The sequence below is a fragment of the Piliocolobus tephrosceles genome, chromosome 4, assembly GCF_002776525.5.
Source record: "Piliocolobus tephrosceles isolate RC106 chromosome 4, ASM277652v3, whole genome shotgun sequence".
Classification (NCBI taxonomy): domain Eukaryota; kingdom Metazoa; phylum Chordata; class Mammalia; order Primates; family Cercopithecidae; genus Piliocolobus; species Piliocolobus tephrosceles.
The window spans coordinates 131,768,625-131,786,583 of record NC_045437.1 but is presented as its reverse complement, the minus strand read 5'-3'; the positions used below and the strand labels follow the sequence as shown (position 1 = coordinate 131,786,583).

The 17,959-nt window shown below is 40.0% G+C and overlaps 1 protein-coding gene across 11 annotated transcripts in view; it reads right to left on the bottom strand.

Annotated features, from left to right (window-relative positions):
- Positions 1-17,959, bottom strand: part of EBF1 (EBF transcription factor 1) — a 405,784-nt gene that overhangs the window by 127,244 nt on the left and 260,581 nt on the right. For 7 of the 11 annotated variants that reach the window (XM_023218828.3, XM_023218829.3, XM_023218835.2 and 4 more), the window contains exon 8: positions 885-1,026. In XM_023218828.3, coding sequence (XP_023074596.1) covers positions 885-1,026 — 142 coding nt within the window. The remainder of the gene's footprint in view (positions 1-884; positions 1,027-17,959) is intronic. The other 4 variants (XM_023218832.3, XM_023218831.2, XM_023218837.2 and 1 more) reach the window with 1 other exon arrangement.

Here is a 17,959-nt window from a genome sequence, read left to right as displayed (position 1 = left end):
GATGGATGGATGGATGGATGGATGGATGGATGGATGGATGGATGGATAGATGAATGGATGGATGGATGAGTGGAGAGGAGGAAGAGTGGATACATTACACACACATGCAGCACTGAAAAATTCAGGCGTGCCCCTAACCCAACCCATGGTTCTTCTGAGTGGCATTCACTTTCCTTGATTCAAATTTTTATCTGGTTTCCTTCAGTCTTCTCAAAGGCACCACTGATTAGCCATAATTCTCAAGACAAATGTGATTTCTCCCTACCAAAGTCTACCTACAGAAAGCAAGTTCTATCACGTGGTGAAGAGGTGAGAGTTAGGTACAGAGCACAGGAGGGACATTTGGTCTGGGCTTCATATTCAGAAAGCACCTCCAACCTCGACATTGAACCTGATCTCCAAATGAAGTTCAACAGGTAGTCACTGAGATACACCAGGAGGATGGTAAAGAGGATGGGTTCATTATAAAACCTCAATGGGCAATTATAAACACGTCAAATATATCACAATTTCTGTGATACCAAATTGTGTGGCCTCTCCTTATTTTTCCCTTGGATTGGCCTTTCCTTATTTTGTAATCCAGTGGGAGCTTAGAATAAAGCAATGGTCCAGGCCTCCTTCTTTCTCTCAACCTGAAAGGAGGCAATATTAGCCATTTCCAGAGTAGAGAGTGGTCCCACAAGAAAGATGGGCCTCAGAGATATTTTCCTGTCTTTAAATATTTGGCATCATATGTTGAAGAGAAAAAACCCTGGAGGACCAATCGTATTCAAACAGACTTTTGAAATTTAAACAGAGTAGAACATGTGGTAGAGTGGAAGAAAGAAACCAAATATATTCACAGTTAAAGTAGCAATGCCAACCAATGAAAATGATTCGCCTACCATGTTCCAGATAAGAGGGCGTACCTTCCGAGGGGTCAAGCCTCCGAGCCCTCCGCCCATGCTTGGAATTATTATGGACAAACATGTTATCAGAGACTGCCAGGACATGGCCATCCACATTGACTGTCGTAGACACCACGACCTGGAGACATAAGAAAGAAATGAATGAACATTTTAATATAAAAGCATGGTGGGTAATAAACTCAAGTTAAATAAATAACAGCTGGGAGCTGAAGAAAATTGCATAGCTATTTCACATAATAACTGGTGCTTATGCTGTACAAGTCTAACAAGAGGAGCTATTGATGAGTGGGTCTTTGGCATGGAACGCTTTTGATGCAGTTTTAAGTAAAATTGCACAGTTTATAGTTATACAGCAGAAGGTACACTGTTAACCATAATTTTAACAAGAGGATCTTTATTAGCATATTTTTTTACACAAGGGTGGTTGTGTTTCACCTAAATTACCCTTCAGTTTAGACACTGAAGCAGATATCACAGTTGATCATGCAAATAAAAATCTTTTGAATCTTTAAAATATTCCCCCCCCCCCGTGTCAGGGTTAAGAGGATAGAGAAATGAAAAAGATTTCAGTAAGAGCTGGGATGCATTTTTCTCTCCTGGGTGTCTTTTTGAGATTTCTTGTACTTTTTTCTTTCCACATTAGTTTGGTTCATCAGACCAAAGTCCCCCTCGCTACTATCACCATCACCCCACCCCAAAAAATTCCTGCTAATTAAGGGTCCTAGATCTGTTTCAAATTAAAACAACAACAACAACAACAACAAAAAAAATGGTGGGACTGGCCCAAGGCATAATTTAGACACTGAAACCATCTCATAAAGTGACTGTGAACCGAGTTTGCCAGAAGAGACACAGGCAAAGATGTTGTCTCAGAGAACTTTGACTAAAACAATGAGAAGAAATGACCTACACTTCTCCTTATATTAAATGGGGAAAGGGATTAAAACTGAAACCCACAGAGATATGTTTATTCATGCGACCTCTTACAACCAAATATAATAATTGTCTGTAATTGCAGCTTCAGCTCCCACCTCATGCTTTGACACGGGAAACAGCAATCAGCCCGCTCCCGTTTAATCCACCTATTATGTTGACTAATTAACTTTGCTCGACAGTTTATTTCTTCCTCCATTATCAGCCCCTGTCAGCCGCAAGCACCCTGCAGCATAGGGGAAACCTCAGGCTCTTTGATTGATCACCGATAGATTGACATGCAGATTAATTTAATTAGAATCACCTCACTTGAGAAATGAAAGACAATGGCAAGAGGGCTAATAGATCTGCTCTCATAATGAGGCGAGCCTCCAGAGCGAAGGCTGAGGATTTCTGATTTATTTTGCTCAATTCCCCAGTTGCTTGGAAAGACTCTTGCTTTAATTGTTCTTGGTTTTGAGAGGCATTAGCCTCTGAAGAGATGAACCGCTTACAAGGATTGGCACAGATGGAGGCCTCAGTTTCTGAGGAAGCCTTTCTCCGAGTTGGCCGAAGGGGGCATTGACTTCTGAAGAGTCTTGTGCAACACTAATGTTTCATCAGCTAAGTTGGGCAGAGGGGAAAACTTTGGGCCCTGGCCTACGCCTGTGAATTGTCAGCTTGGACCCCAGTCCCCACCAGTCTTTCCATACTTAAAAGTTCCACAGTCCTCCTCGTTGACCTAAGTGCACCCTGGCAAAATATGGTGAATTTCCTTCCCAGAGCCTCCAAGATGCTAACAAATTGCAGGCTATGAACACATCACTCACGCTAGTAGCATAAGGTTGGTTTTGTTTTCTAAATCTGCTTTATTAAAATGCATAGGAAACAGTTGAGAGTTCAGTAAGGGAATCAGAGTATTCTCCTTAGCCACTGTGAAACCCCACATTCCATCTAGAACAAATCATTTGGGGGATGACATGTACGTTTGATGCAGAAGTTTGCAGAGTGGTTCTTCTCTTTACTCATGATTGGCCAACCAGATCTGACACAGCCTTATGTGTAAACACAACTTATGTGTTCACAGGTTAATTTAAAAGAAGGAAGAAAAGAAGAAAACGGTCTACTTATTTTGCCTTCAAAAACTATCATATGTAGTGGCAAAGTCAATATTATTTAAGGCAACAGAAATTCACCTTTCTTTTTAGAGAGATGACTTCTTAGGACTTAAAATTACATAACAGAGCTGGGTCTTTCAAAGAAATTTTGATTTACTATGAGACCACAATTGAGCGGTCACTGGAGTCGTTAGCTGAGGAAACTATAAAAGGAATCCCAAACCGTATCTGTTTTCAGTGTCAGGAAATACAGAAAGTGGTTATTCTAGATGTCTGTCTTAGGAAGAAGAAAAACAATGACAATTCACCATGCACCTGTAAGACACAAGCTCTACATACTTAAGGCTTAAAATATTCAGTATCTTTCAAAGACACTGTCATCTAATCCTACATTGAACAAAAATGTCAAAAACGGTTAAGGAAAAAAAAAAAAAAAAAACTATACCCCATATGTTTTTCTTCTCTTGGCAAGAGAAGAACCACCAGGACCACATGTGTGATAGAATCATTTGGCTGAAATGCCAATCAAAATTGGAGAACAGATAATACAGAGAATCTTCTTACTTTTAATTTCTAGAAAATGAGCAGCTAATACATTCCTCAAAAACTCACAGCACAACTTCCCTACCACAAAACAATTTCTCCCATTTCAATCTGGAAATATTCAGGATATATTTAAATAAAACATATGCTAAAATTAATCCACAGAGCAACTTGTAAATTAAAAAAAAAAAAAAAACACTGTGAGATGCAAAAGTTGAAGTGTTCTTTAAAAATAGGCCCATAGTAGGAGGGAAAAGGGCCTTTACAGTTTAACACATTATTAATGAGGTGCTGACACATTCACACAGGCGAGGGGACAGACAGGCCTGCCAAATCTTCAACCTTCCTCAGTTTTGTCAATAAAACACAGCCTAAATTTCAGACAGGCAAACATTAAAAATGATTTTACTTTTGGACACAACCACCCTTTCCTTCTTTCTCCCCTTCTCCAATCCCCTGCCCAGAGAAAGAGATGATGAGAATATGAAGGAAAAGGTATGTTTAGAATTTCATGATATCTATTATAATTACACCTTTACTTTCTAGAACTACACTGTCCAATACAGAAGCCAAATGCCTGGCTATTTAAATTTAAACTAAACAACATTTTAGATCCCCTTCCCGAGCCTCAGTGGCCACACTGAGTGTTTCATAGCCATAGGCAACTATTGGCTACTGCACTGGACATGGTGAACAGGGAATTTGTTTTATCATCGCAGAATGTTCTATAGGATGGCACTGCTCTAGAATGCTTTTGAAATAAATTGTGCACTTGATTCTTGAAGATGCCCAAGTTATATCTCCTGAAACAAATATCAGCCTATGTAAACAGGTTTAGATTTATACATATATACTTTATCACTATATTTTGGGGATGAAATTTCTATTAGGGGGCTTTGCTTCTTAATGTGGCAATCTAGAGATATGCTGATTAACACTCAGCATGTTCCAAGGTACTTTTCATCTGAGCCCTCCTTTCCAGTTGGGAGTATTCGTTATAAGAGAACGAGAAGGGCAGAAAAGAAGTTCCTAGCTACCCATGGACTTTGGATATTTTACACTGATGTTTTCAATTTCTTGGCTCATATCAGTGGTTCAGAATCTCCTCTGTTATATCCTTTTCTGGATCGATATCCCTAAGAGGTATTATTCCTATCCCATCCTCTATTTAGCATTTGAAAGAAGTAGACACAGAATTTCATTCTTGGCTCTCAAGCTTTCCTGGTTAATGTGACTTTGGCCAGGTTAACTTCTCTGAGTCCCGGTGTCCCTGACTCTCAATGGGAATAATCACCATACTTAACTCATAAGGTAACTGTGAGGATTAAATTAATTAAAGTGGCCAGCATGGTTCTTGGTTCACATGGAGCACTCAATAAACAGTAGCAGTAACAGAGTAGTAGTTGTCACTTTGTTGCTGATGTTAAACAAGAAGTTCAAAAGAATGTGTCAGGTTGATAACCTGAAGCATCTTAATGATCATAAAGAAGACCAAGCATACACTGTAATTTTAAATAAAAGGATACAGAAAGTGTTTATTCTATGTCCACTGCTCAACAAAAACGTACAATTTTAAAGACTTTTGTGTCAGTAACACATTATTATACATTTAGGCCTTGCATGAATTATGGTTTTCATTGGTTTATATAACTTTGCTTTCTAGACCCTCTCTGTATCTTAGCCTGTTACAGTCGAGGCTTTATTAGAACTAAATGAAACCTTACTATTCTGAAAATAGTCTGTAAATGAGATGTCTCACCAGTTCAGTCTAGTTTTCCCAGTATTTCCCATCAACGAGGGTTTCTCAGGAGTTTTGTTATTGGTGAGTACTTCCTCACCATCTCTTCTCGGGCGGCCCCTCTTCCCTTCATGTCATGCAGGAGACCTCATATGTCCTAACTCTATTATCTAAGATTCATGAAGCATAACCTCTCATGAGCAGATTTTCAAAAAGACACAAGCAGCTAAATTCGATCATGAGTGGAAGATCACATGAACAAAAGCAGCAGTTTGTCTGGACGAAGGGGTTACGAAAAAAGCAACCAAACACGTTGAAATTTGTATCTTTAAGCGTTTCTCCAACAAATACAGAATCAGAGCAAAGATTAGACCGTATATATATTTTCAAAGTTTAAATTTAGAATATTGTGACAGTGAAGTACCTCCTTCCAAAAAATAAACACTTCCTCATGTTAATTGTGAATGATTATTTAAAAATTCCAAATCTTGGCTTTTAATGCTGATACATGGTAACTCGGTAAAAGGAAATTAGTGTTGAAGTTAGTCTGTTCTATGCTTCCTAACCTCTGTTTTTTGCTTGTTGTACTTTTGCATTAATTTAGGGCACCTAATCACAAGGCTTTAAAAATATTAACTTGAAGTACGTGAAATGAAAAGCATCGGGAAGCATTTCATGGAATAATACTCAGCAATAAAAAGGAACAAACTATTGATATCCCAGGGAATTATGTGGTAAAAAGCCAGATACATACAGCATGTTAAGGACTGAATTGTTCCTTCCCCAGAAATTCATACATCGAAGGCCTGATCCCCAGTACCTCAGAATGTGACTATATTTTCAGATAGGGCTTTGACTACATTCAAATGAGGCCATTAAAGAGGTTCCTAATCCAATCCTTACAGGAGGAAGTTTGGACACACAGAGAAGGTAAGTATGATTACTAAAAAAGGACAAGATGAGGCATCCTTGTGCTGATGAAAATTCCCTATATATCGACTGTGGTGTTAGACAAAGCTGGTCACATGATCCAATTTTATAGAACTAAAAATATACCCACACAAGTACTAGTAAAACAAGGGAAAGCTGAATAAGATGGTAGAATACATGAATGTCCATATTCTGGTTGTTATATTGTAAAATAATTTTGCAAAATGTTACTGAGGAAGACTGGGTAATGGGCACATGGGTTCTTTCTGTATTACTTCTATAACTGCATGTAAACCTAAAATTATATGAGTAAAAAACTCAACTAAATAAAAGGCATTGGCAACCAAGATGTCCTTCAATGGACGAATGGATAAACAAACGGGTAATCCATATAATAGAATATCATTTACAATTTAAGAAAATGAGCTATCAAGCCACAGTCATAGAGGGGTCTTAAATGCATGTTACTAAGTAAGAAAACGTCAATTTCAAGAGACTATATACTGTATGATTCCAACTATACAACATTCTGGAAAAGGCAAAACTATGAAGAGAGTGAAAAGATCAGTGGTTGCCAGGAGTCTGGGAGAAGAGAGGGAGGAATGGGTGAAGGATAGGGGATTTTTAGAGCAGTGAAACCATTCTGTATAATACTGTAATGATGCATATGTTCATGTGTTTGTCCAAACCTATAGAATGTACACACAAACAGTGAACTCTAGTGTAAACTATAAATTGATTGATACTGATTTTTGAGACAGGGTCCTGCTGTCACCCAGACTGGAGTGCAGTGGTGTCATCTCAGCTTACTGCAACCTTCACCTCCTGGGCTCAAGTGGTCCTCCCATCTTAGCTCCTGAGTAGCTGGAACTAGAGGCATGCACCACCACACTCAGCTTTCTTTTTTTTTTTTTTTTTTTTTTTTGGTGAAAATAGTTTCACCATGTTGCCCAGACTGGTCTCAAACTCCTGGGCTCATGCGATCTACCCACCTCAGCCTCCCAAAGTGCTGGGATTACAGGCATGAGCCACCATACTCGGCCCACAAAACTATGGATTTTAATAATATATTAATATTGGCACATCAATTGTAACAAATATATCACACTAATGCAAGATGTTAATAATAAAGGAAACTGGGGGGTAGAGGATTGGGATGGGGTTGAGAGGGTATTATATTTCTATAAACCTAAAACTGCTCGACAAAATAAACTCTCTATATTTTTTAAAGGTACTGATCACACTTCTACCCTCAACCCCCTATAGTCTACATTCTACATTCCACCTGTCAGCTGAACTACTTTGCAGACTTGTCAAATATTAGAGTCACAAGAGACCCCAGAGATCAGCTAATCTAGTGGCTCCCAAGTAAGAGTTTTTGACTGTAATAATGGGTAACATTACTGCAGAGAGGGAATCATAAAAGCATCCACAGTAAGTCTGCATACTGAAATATTCAGTTAACTTTCCCTTGTCTGGGACTCTATCAACTCCATATGGAAACTCTGGTTATCTCATCTACATGAGAAGCTCTCAACTAGCAGTTTTACGTGACTTTAAAGAACTCTCAAGAGAATGTGATTCTTAATGCAATTTGATTGAAAAATATGTCATCATAGGAGGTTCATAGGAGAAAATGATAAAAGGAGTCCTCAATGTAAGTTATGACAGTCCAGATTTGTCCAACACCTCCTTTTACAGCTTGGAAAACTAAGGTCCGGGAGTTTAAAACAACAACTTCAAGGTCATAGGACAAATTAAGAGCAAGGGAAGCCTGAAGGGAACCCTGCAGACTCATAGTGCAGTTCTCACCCACTCCCAGTTCTGACCTTTCATTATTATTATTATTATTATTATTATTATTATTATTATTATTATTATTATTTGAGACAGAGTCTTGCTCTGTCGCCAGGCCGGAGTGCAGGGCGCAATCTCGGCTCACTGCAACCTCTGCCTCCCAGGTTCAAGCGATTCTCCTGCCTCAGCCTCCTGACTAGTTGGCACTAGAGGGGCGCACCACCACACTCAGCTAATGTTTGTATTGACACTAGAGATGGTGTTTCACCATGTTGGCTATGATGGTCTCGATCTCTTGACCTCGTTATCCGTCCATCTTGGCCTCCCAAAGTGCTGGGATTACAGGTGTGAGCCAACACAGTTGGCCTCTGGTCTTTCAATACACAGTCCTGGCTTATATCCTCTCTCTGGACTCTCCTCATATCTTCCAGTACAAATCTATGGTGCCTGTGTGACTGACTACAGTTTAAGTATTATTTACATAAAAATCGTCTGCAGCAGTTAGGTCTTTCTTAACTTTGTCCTTTAAAATATCCTTGACTGATATGGAATGCAATATTCTCAGAAATGTGCCTGATTGCTAGCTTCTATCTGGTTGAAAGATTCTAAATAACTCATTTAAAATTATGGAGGACGTGTGAACCTACAGGATGTCATGGAGTGGAACTGCTGGAGTAAAGGAGTGGTTAACGGAATTACATTCACACTTTAAGGCTTGAGGCAAAACTAGCTCTTAATAGGAAGACAAGAACGGACACTTCTAAATCCTCAGATACATGTGCTAAACTAATTTAAATCTTTGGAAACTAGAATTAGCCTCTGTCTCCTGAACAGTGACACATGATAAACATGAAAAGCTCACAAGTCATCTGAACCTCATTCCTCCCTCTGTGGATCGGGATACTTTTGACAAGTCTTTAGGGTGTCATTGGTGTTTAACTGGTGCTGTCTGTGTGTGTGTCCTCATTGGCCATTTTAGGTAGGAATGAGACAAACAGGATTGTCCTGTGTACTCTGTAACGATGGGGCTATGGCATAGGGACATGGAAATCAGGAGCAAGAAAATGGCATATTGGTCAATGGCTCAGATTCCAGAGTCAGATGATCCTGAGTTTGATCCCCAGTTTCATCACTTACTTGCTTATATTCTTAGATGAGTCACTTAGTCATAGGAATAAGTGGTGAGCCCACTATGTGCCTGCCATGTGCCAAACATTATTCTACACACTGAAGAAGCAACAATGAACAAAACCAATAAAGCATTTACCAAGCAGGAGTTTAGTTCTTACTGGGGACAGAGAGGGAGTCAGACAGTAATTAAGCAACAAAAGCAAATTTCAGATTGTGGTAAGTTCCAAGAAAAAATAAAGTATCTTCCACCTAGATGGTTCCTAGGTGGAAGATATTTTTAATCAGGTGATTAGGAAAGGCTTCTGTAAGGAAGTGATGAAAAAAAGGAAATTTTTTGTTTGTTTTAGAAGAAATGAGGTTTCGCCATGTTAGCCAGGCTGGTCTCAAACTCCTGGCCTCAAGTGATCCACCTGCCTCATACTCCCAAAGTGCTGGACTTACAGGTATGAGCCACCGTGCCCAGCCTGAAATCTGAATAAAAAATATCTGGCCATTCAATGTGTCAGAATAGTTTTCCAGGGAGACAGAAGAGAAAGTGCAAAGATCCTGAGACAGGAATGAGTTTGGTGTATGTGGGGAAGAAAAATGAAGGAAGGCCAATGTGCTTGACAGGACCAAAGCCAACAAGAAAAAGTGGTAGAAAAAATAAGTAAGATTATACATGTATAACACTTAATACAGTGTCTGACATATAACTAGAGCTCTACAAGTGACAACTTAATAAGTGGAAGAATATAAGGATAGCTTTTGCTGGTAAATTCCAATAACTATAGGTATCTTCAGAGGCAGCATCCATTGGCAATCACTGATCAAACCAAACACTTTTACATTCATCCTTTAATGTATTTTACATTTCCTTCAAACGCAGCTGTACTTAGTGTAGAAATACATGTTCTCTAAGTGCAGAGCGACCACTCATCAAATGCTGTTTATAAAGATTCCTTCTCAGTGATGCACACTTTCTGCCAAGGCTCAGCATAAGGCTCATGCCAAGATACATATTTACCCAATAAGCCATAATGGTTTAATATATCAGGTTGAAAATCCACCATTTATATTTACCATGTTATGTGAATTAATCCTGTATTCTGAAACTATCATTAGAGCTGCTTTCAGTATAATTAATCAGCATGGAGCCTCTTGAAATTATTCTGCATGAAGAAAGTGATCGCAGCTCAGGCCCCTAGCATTCTGTTGGTAGCGAATTTAATTGCAAGATGTGCTATTTGTCAAAACAATATAACAATGTAAGTACATCCAAGACAGGGCGTGGGAGTCAATGGAGAAGAAATAAAGGAGGGCATATTCTTATCCCTTTTATGTAAGTGTATTTAAAGCAGACGGAAACTGCAGAGGTCAGGCATGTATTATTATTATTATTATTATTATTATTATTATTATTATTATTATTATACTTTAAGTTCTAGGGTACATGTGCATAACGTGCAGGTCTGTTACATATGTATACTTGTGCCATGTTGGTGTGCTGCACCCATCAACTCGTCAGCACCCATCAATTCATCATTTATATCAGGTATAACTCCCAATGCAATCCCTCTCCCCTCCCCTCCCATGATAGGCCCCGATGTGTGATGTTCCCCTTCCCGAGTCCAAGTGATGTCATTGTTCAGTTCCCACCTATGAGTGAGAACATGCGGTGCTTGGTTTTCTGTTCTTGCGATAGTTTGCTAAGAATGATGGTTTCCAGCTGCATCCATGTCCCTACAAAGGACGCAAACTCATCCTTTTTTATGGCTGCATAATATTCCATGGTGTATATGTGCCACATTTTCTTAATCCAGTCTGTCACAGATGGACATTTGGGTTGATTCCAAGACTTTGCTATTGTGAATAGTGCCACAATAAACATACGTGTGCATGTGTCTTTATAGCAGCATGATTTATAATCCTTTGGGTATATACCCAGTAGTGGGATGGCTGGGTCATATGGTACATCTAGATCTAGATCCTTGAGGAATCGCCATACTGTTTTCCATAATGGTTGAACTAGTTTACAATCCCACCAACAGTGTAAAAGTGTTCCTATTTCTCCACATCCTCTCCAGCACCTGTTACTTCCTGACTTTTTAATGATTGCCATTCTAACTGGTGTGAGATGGTATCTCATTGTGGTTTTGATTTGCATTTCTCTGATGGCCAGTGATGATGAGCATTTTTTCATGTATTTTAAGAATTCTCTAATCATTCCCTATAACATATGGATCCAGAGATACCATGGCTTCTGAAACAAACAGCAAAGATTCTCCAAAATTTCTAGAATTTACTCAAAAAGGCAGGGAATTGCCTTTTAATGTCATAACTCATGTCATCATTTTTAAAAGCAAGACACATTTTTGGTGGGAATTTGGGATGAATAACCTGGTGGTTTCTCCTCTTTACTATCCAAATGACTAAGACATGAAGGAATATTGTTTGCCTCCTTAGATAAACAGGAGGTAAACATGAGTTTTGTGTTTGCTCTTCCCTCTGCTCAGAACCCTCTCTGGCTCTTCCCAGGATGATTTATCCTTATTCTTGATCTCTGAACTTGAATGTCCTCACCTCAGAATGCTTTCCCGGTCACTTACTTTAAGAGAGGTTTTTCCCCTTCTCTACTAAAAAAATACAAAAATTAGCCAGGGGTGCTGGTGCGTGACTGTAGTCCCAGCTACTCAGGAGGCTGAGGCAGGAGAATCGCTTGAACCCAGGAGGCAGAGGTTGCAGTGAGCCAAGATGGCGCCAGTGCACTCCAGCCTGGTAACAGAACCAAACTCTGTCTCAAAAAAAAAAGAGAGAGAGCTTTTCATCTCCCATCCCACACTGTTTTTCTCTCTCATAATGTCCTGTTTAATTTTCTTTATAGCAGAAGTTAGAATTTTTAATATTTGTAATTGTTAATTTGTACACATCTGCATTGTGGCAGCTGACGGCAATTATTCTGCTTACATCCATTTTCTTGTGTTCATGGGCTGCCCAGCTAGACCATGCAAGCCTCCCTGTGGTTGTATATGACCATGTGACTGATTTCTAGCCAATGAAAATGAGCAAATTTGTAAGCCAAGGGTTTTAAAGAGCACATGGCACCCTTCATGTGCCCTTCTCCCATCAGAGGACTTGATAAAGACAGAGGATTCTATAGAATAGGAGAGGCATAAAACAAAAGGATCCCAGGTCCCCAAATAACCTCAAGGACAATACCTGCTCGTCAACAAGGAACACCTGCCTTGTACCATTATATGAGCAAGAAATAACCTTCAGCTGCAGGTGAGCCATTCAGTATTATATGGTCTATTTGTTACAAGAGTTAGTATCATCCCAAGAAGAATATAAGTTTCATTAGGGCAAAGACCTTATCTTTCTTGTTCATCATGATAGACTCACCACTTAGCACTTCAATAAATATTACTGAATGCATGCATGCATGCACATGGGCAGAACTATATCTTCTACTTACATTCATATATAGTTATAGATCTAATATTTATATGTGAATATAGCTTTATAGCCAATGGAAAAACTTTATTGAAGAGATAAGATGATTTTGGAAATGTATACTTTACTTCAGTCTCCAGGTATTACGGTATCTACTGCAATGACAGCTTGAACCCGATTCTTGTTCTTCCCTTACCACCCTCATTCTGCCAGTCCCCAGAAGGAAAGCTACTGATAAAGATTTAAATCTTAAGGTTGAATTGTCTGACTCCTGTCAGTTAAAAACCAGACCGTGGCATGGTTTTAACATAGTCCTTTGACATTAGCATCTTTTTAGTGTCAAGATGAAGAAATAGGCTCGTTTAGTCATAAGTGGATTTCTCACTGTGTCATGAGCTATTTCCATCCCCAACTTGCTCCCCTTCTCTTTCCTCCAGCCTTCTTCATACTCACCAGTCCTGAACAAAGCCAGTATCCACTGTTGTATTTAAGCAAATTTCTTACCCTAACCACAGCCTAGGGATTTCAAAAGAAAGCATCCATTGTAAATTAAAAAAAAAAAAAAAAAGATTTTGCCAGATTTTCTACAAGGTTTATTCCATACTGCCTTAAAGTATGAACACGGCCCAGCTCTGCAGAAAGTGATTAATTTCTTGAAAACACTAAGGTCACACTAATTGACATGACCTGTGTAATTAAGCAATCTCTGTTTACACAGCAGAAGCCCAGCCGCTGTGAAGCTGAGTTTGCTTGACAGAATGTCTTTCCATGTCAAGAGATCAACAACCTTTCTTATGTCCTCCTCAGTCACCTACACAGGCCCCTGATTGCTGTTGAGAGCAGATGCGCTCCGGCGTTGCTATATGAAGATCAGGCTGGCCGGCAAGCATGCAAAGTGAGATGGAGGAAAGCAGCGGCAGTGACCACTGCACAGACCCTGCTTAGGAGCGAAGAGAGGGCGTCTTCAGTCAGATGTGCCAGGACTCAGGTTTTCAGTATAACTGGTAAAAGCCACATTGACATGTAAGGAAGAGACCAGAGACTTTTTGTGCCAGAAAGACACTCTTTCACTCACCCTCAGAAGCAACAGAGACATAAAAATATTCTAAACCAGCCTCCCAATTAATGAGAAAAATGCTGAAAAGTGTATGTCTTATTCATAAGCAATCTTCAATCAATATCATTATGACACACACCTCTGTAGCCAGGACAGCTACAGCAAAGACTAATCCTCTCCGTCTTGGTTCGGTCTTAAGACTTGGGAAATGTAGTATGATTTCTTAGCAGACCACTCTGAGATGTCTTGGGGGCACTTTATTCATGCCCCATCTAGGTGAGGGGCTCTCTTGCCTTGGAGAACTGACCAAACCCCTTACAGGTTAAGTGAAGCTCACATTGCCTGCTAAATAATAGCTTGTTTTTCTAAAATTCCTGCAAGTAAAAATTGATAAACACTGTAGCTGTACTCTGGAAAAATGTTCATGTTCCCTCACTTCCACACAACTCTACCCTCTGCATGAGGAACTTTGGTTGTGTGTCAATGTTCTTCATGCAGATGGCACCTTTAGGCTCTACTGGGACAAACACCTGTTTCGAAGATCCCTCTCAGGCTTTCCTGGGATTCCAGTACATATTTATGGGGGGTCATTATGGCTCTCAGATGTTACAAGATCTCCTTATAGTCTCACTAAATATCTGCTTACAGACTATGGACAATTTCTTTTTTGTTCCAAAACATCAGAAAATATCTGAGTCAGACTGCTTGGGTTATACCACTGCCTTACCATTTAGTAGATTGTGACTTTGGGTAAATTGCTTAACTGTTCTAAATCTGTTTCCTCATTTTTAAAACAGGAATAATCCACATTTCCATATTCTTAACAAGGGTATTTTGAAGATAAACATGATAACTCATGTAAAATACTTTGCATAATGCCTCTCACTAAAGAAGCACCAAATAAATGTTAGCTTTATCATCATCATCGCTATCAATATAAATAGAAGCACATAAAGGTAAACACATGGACACATGCATTTATACACGTGAACATGGAACATGCTGAATATAGACACAGTCATCTTCCCAGCATTTAATGCAGTTAGGAATGAACCAAGACAGAGAACCTAAGAAGCTTGGGATGGAGGCAAAATAAACCAACAGAAAAACACCTGAGGATGACAGTGAGTTCAGTTTGGGGCTGACTGAGTTGAAGTTCCTGGAAATACCCAGCAGACATCTGGACAGTTAGATCTAAACCTGGGTGTTAGGTCTCAGATATTCTGATGCCAAAGTCCTCAATGCATAAATAGTGGTTAAGATGCTGTGAGTGGAGAAGATACTGGAAAGAGCCTATAAAATGGGAAAAGATCTGGACCTCAGAAGGAGACTAGGAGAACACCAACATTTATAGAAAGGCAAACAAATAGCATCCCTTGTAGGCAGTTCAGAATGAGCGACTGTTGTTACGTAATTCAAGAAAAAAAATGGATTCAAAAAGGGTGTAATGGCTGCCAGCATGGGAGAGGTAGGAGTGAATAGTCATGAAAGAGAGAAAGACTGAAGAAAAAATAAAAGGTTGGGTTAGAGAGATTTGAGGTTTTGCTTTAACTCTCGAGGCAATTCATCCATCCTCTAATTACACAAATATCTATGTGCCTGCATGCATGAAAGCCAATGTTGATTATGTAAAAATAATAAAGAAATGTATTAATGTATAGGGATACAAAATAAAATGTGTCCATGTTCATTCTGCCATGGGTTCCTCCATCCTCTTCTAGGCGGCAAAGAGTGGGTGATGGGAAACAAAGCAGGTTACACCTGAGATCCGATAAGGAATTTGTCATTGTTAATAAAGAAAGACATGGTTCATCTTTAACTCAAAAACTGACTCTATGGTGGCCAAGGTAGCTGCCCCTATTGATCTATTTTAGGACCCATTTGAGAATCACAGGCAAGAGCATTGTCAGTGTCAGAGGTCAGATAAATCATATTTATTTGAAAGACAGTATGGACTTTGTGCTGGGCAGCTCTCACGCTTAATCAAAGTGTGCACTTTTTGGGACAGTGGCACTGTCACCAGTAAGAGCTTGTCAGAGGTTATTAGATATAGGACTAACTCAGTAGTTCTCAGTCAGGGGCCATTTTGCCTCTTCCCTCTCCACCAGGGGACATTTGACAATGTCTGCAGACATTTTTGGGTGTCGTGATTGGGAGGTAGATGTTCTCTACTAGTATCTACAGGGTAGAAGCCAGTGACACTGCTAAACATCCTATAACGCATGGGGGCACTCCCCACAATTCCCCCAAAAAAGGATTATCCAGTCTAAAATGTTAACTGTGCCCAGGTTGAGAAACCGTAGACTGAACTCATGATCCATCTTCAGTTTATCACATAGATTTTCTCCAAAGGCATGCATTTGTATTTTATCACTTACAAATTAGCTATACACGCAAAATATTTCTTTCTTTCATATGTAGTGATATAAGCAGAATTGTCATTTTTACTCCATTTTACAGTTGAGGAAACTGAAGCTCCAAAGGATTATAAGACTTTCCAGATATCTATGTTGTGCCTCCTCATCTCAGTAGCCCTTCCACTAAACAAAGAATAACTATTCTGTTTGCAAAATAGAAGCTTTGTAGATGCTCTCAAAAATAATAGATTAAATTGGTTTCTCATCTTGTATAAGAGGTATATTTCTATAATTCAACCTTTTCAGACATTTTACTAGTAGGTTCCACATAGAAAAGAGAGCCCCTGGAAGTTCTACATGAATGCTCTTTTAGGTTCCCAATGTCATCAAAGTCCATCCCAAACTCTGCTGCCCTAAGAGGTACAGCAGAGTTAATCCTGGTATACATTAGGCGTTAGACATGTTTATTAGACATACATTGTTTCATGCCCAGCTATACTTTGTTCCTAACCCAAGCTTTGGTCAAAAGAAATATAAGGCTCATGTCAAGACCAAAGAAAGCTACAAAACAGTTTATTCCAAACTTCCGCCTCACGTAGGGAGACCCTAAGCAACACACACTTATAGCACCACATGTGTGGTTTTGCCATCTTAATTGCAAAGCTGACTCAAACATAACACAAAAACATCCTCTATGGGAATGAGAACAAGAAGTTTGAAGTCAGAAGATGACCAGAGGAAATATTTTCCAAGAAACTAGAAATCTCCCCATTTCTGACTGGGCATGGTGGTTCACGCCTGTAATTCCAGCACTTTGGGAGGCTAAGACAAGTGGATCATGAGGTCAGGAGATCGAGACCACCCTGGCTAACATGGTGAAACCCTGTCTCTACTAAAAATACAAAAAAATTAGCCAGGCACGGTGGCGGGCACCTGTAGTCCCCGCTACTTTGGAGGCTGAGGCAGGAGAATGGTGTGAACCCGGGAGGCGGAGCTTGCAGTGAGCCGAGATCACGCCACTGCACTCCAGTCTGGGCAACAGAGTAAGACTCCATCTCAAAAAAAAGAAACCTCCCCATTCTTGTGTGTCAAGACAAAAGGTGGTGAGGCCAAGATGATGATTTTAGAGAAATACCTCAGAATCTCAGGAGACGTGACTTTTTTTTCTACTGCATTTGTTCTTTAATGAGACTAGTAAGTCTCACCTCCTTAAAATAAATCATCTTGGAGACTAAGAGATATTGACATCCCCAGTCAATGCTCAAGATCATCTTTCCTTTTTCCCGTCAGAGAATGAAGGTGCAGCTAACATTTTTCAAGATCCTCTCAGAGATCATACATTTCAATCTACACTTAAAGCTGACTAAATATACTTAAAAGCATACTTTAAACACCATGCTGTTTCCCTGATGGACCATATGAGCATACATAAATGGATCGTTGCTCTGACAGGGAAACTAACATTGACCGTGCAAATAATTTAGCCATGCCATTAGGTGGAGAGTAGCACAAGGGTCTAAAACTTTGCAACTCAAAGTGTTGGCCACGGCTTTGGCATCATACAGGAGCTTGTCAGGAATGCAGAATTCCAGTCCCACCCCGACCTCTCTTAGCATTTTAAAAAGATCCTCAGGGGATTTTCAGCACTTTTAAGTTTGAGAAGCACCACGTCTAGACTCAACAACCTTTCCTAAAATCCAAGTACCATTTTGTGTCTTAGAAGTAAATGCGGCTGGGCGCAGTGGCTCACAGGCCAGGCGCAGTGGCTCACGCCTGTAATCCCAGCACTTTGGGAGGCCGAGGCGGGCGGATCACAAGGTCAGGAGATCGAGACCATCCTGGCTAACTTGGTGAAACCCCGTCTCTACTAAAAATACAAAAAATTAGCTGGGCGTGGTGGCAGGCGCCTGTAGTCCCAGCTACTGGAGAGGCTGAGGCAGGAGAATGGCGTGAACCCGGGAGGCGGAGCTTGCAGTGAGCCGAGATGGCGCCACTGCACTCCAGCCTGGGTGACAGAGCAAGACTCCGTCTCAAAA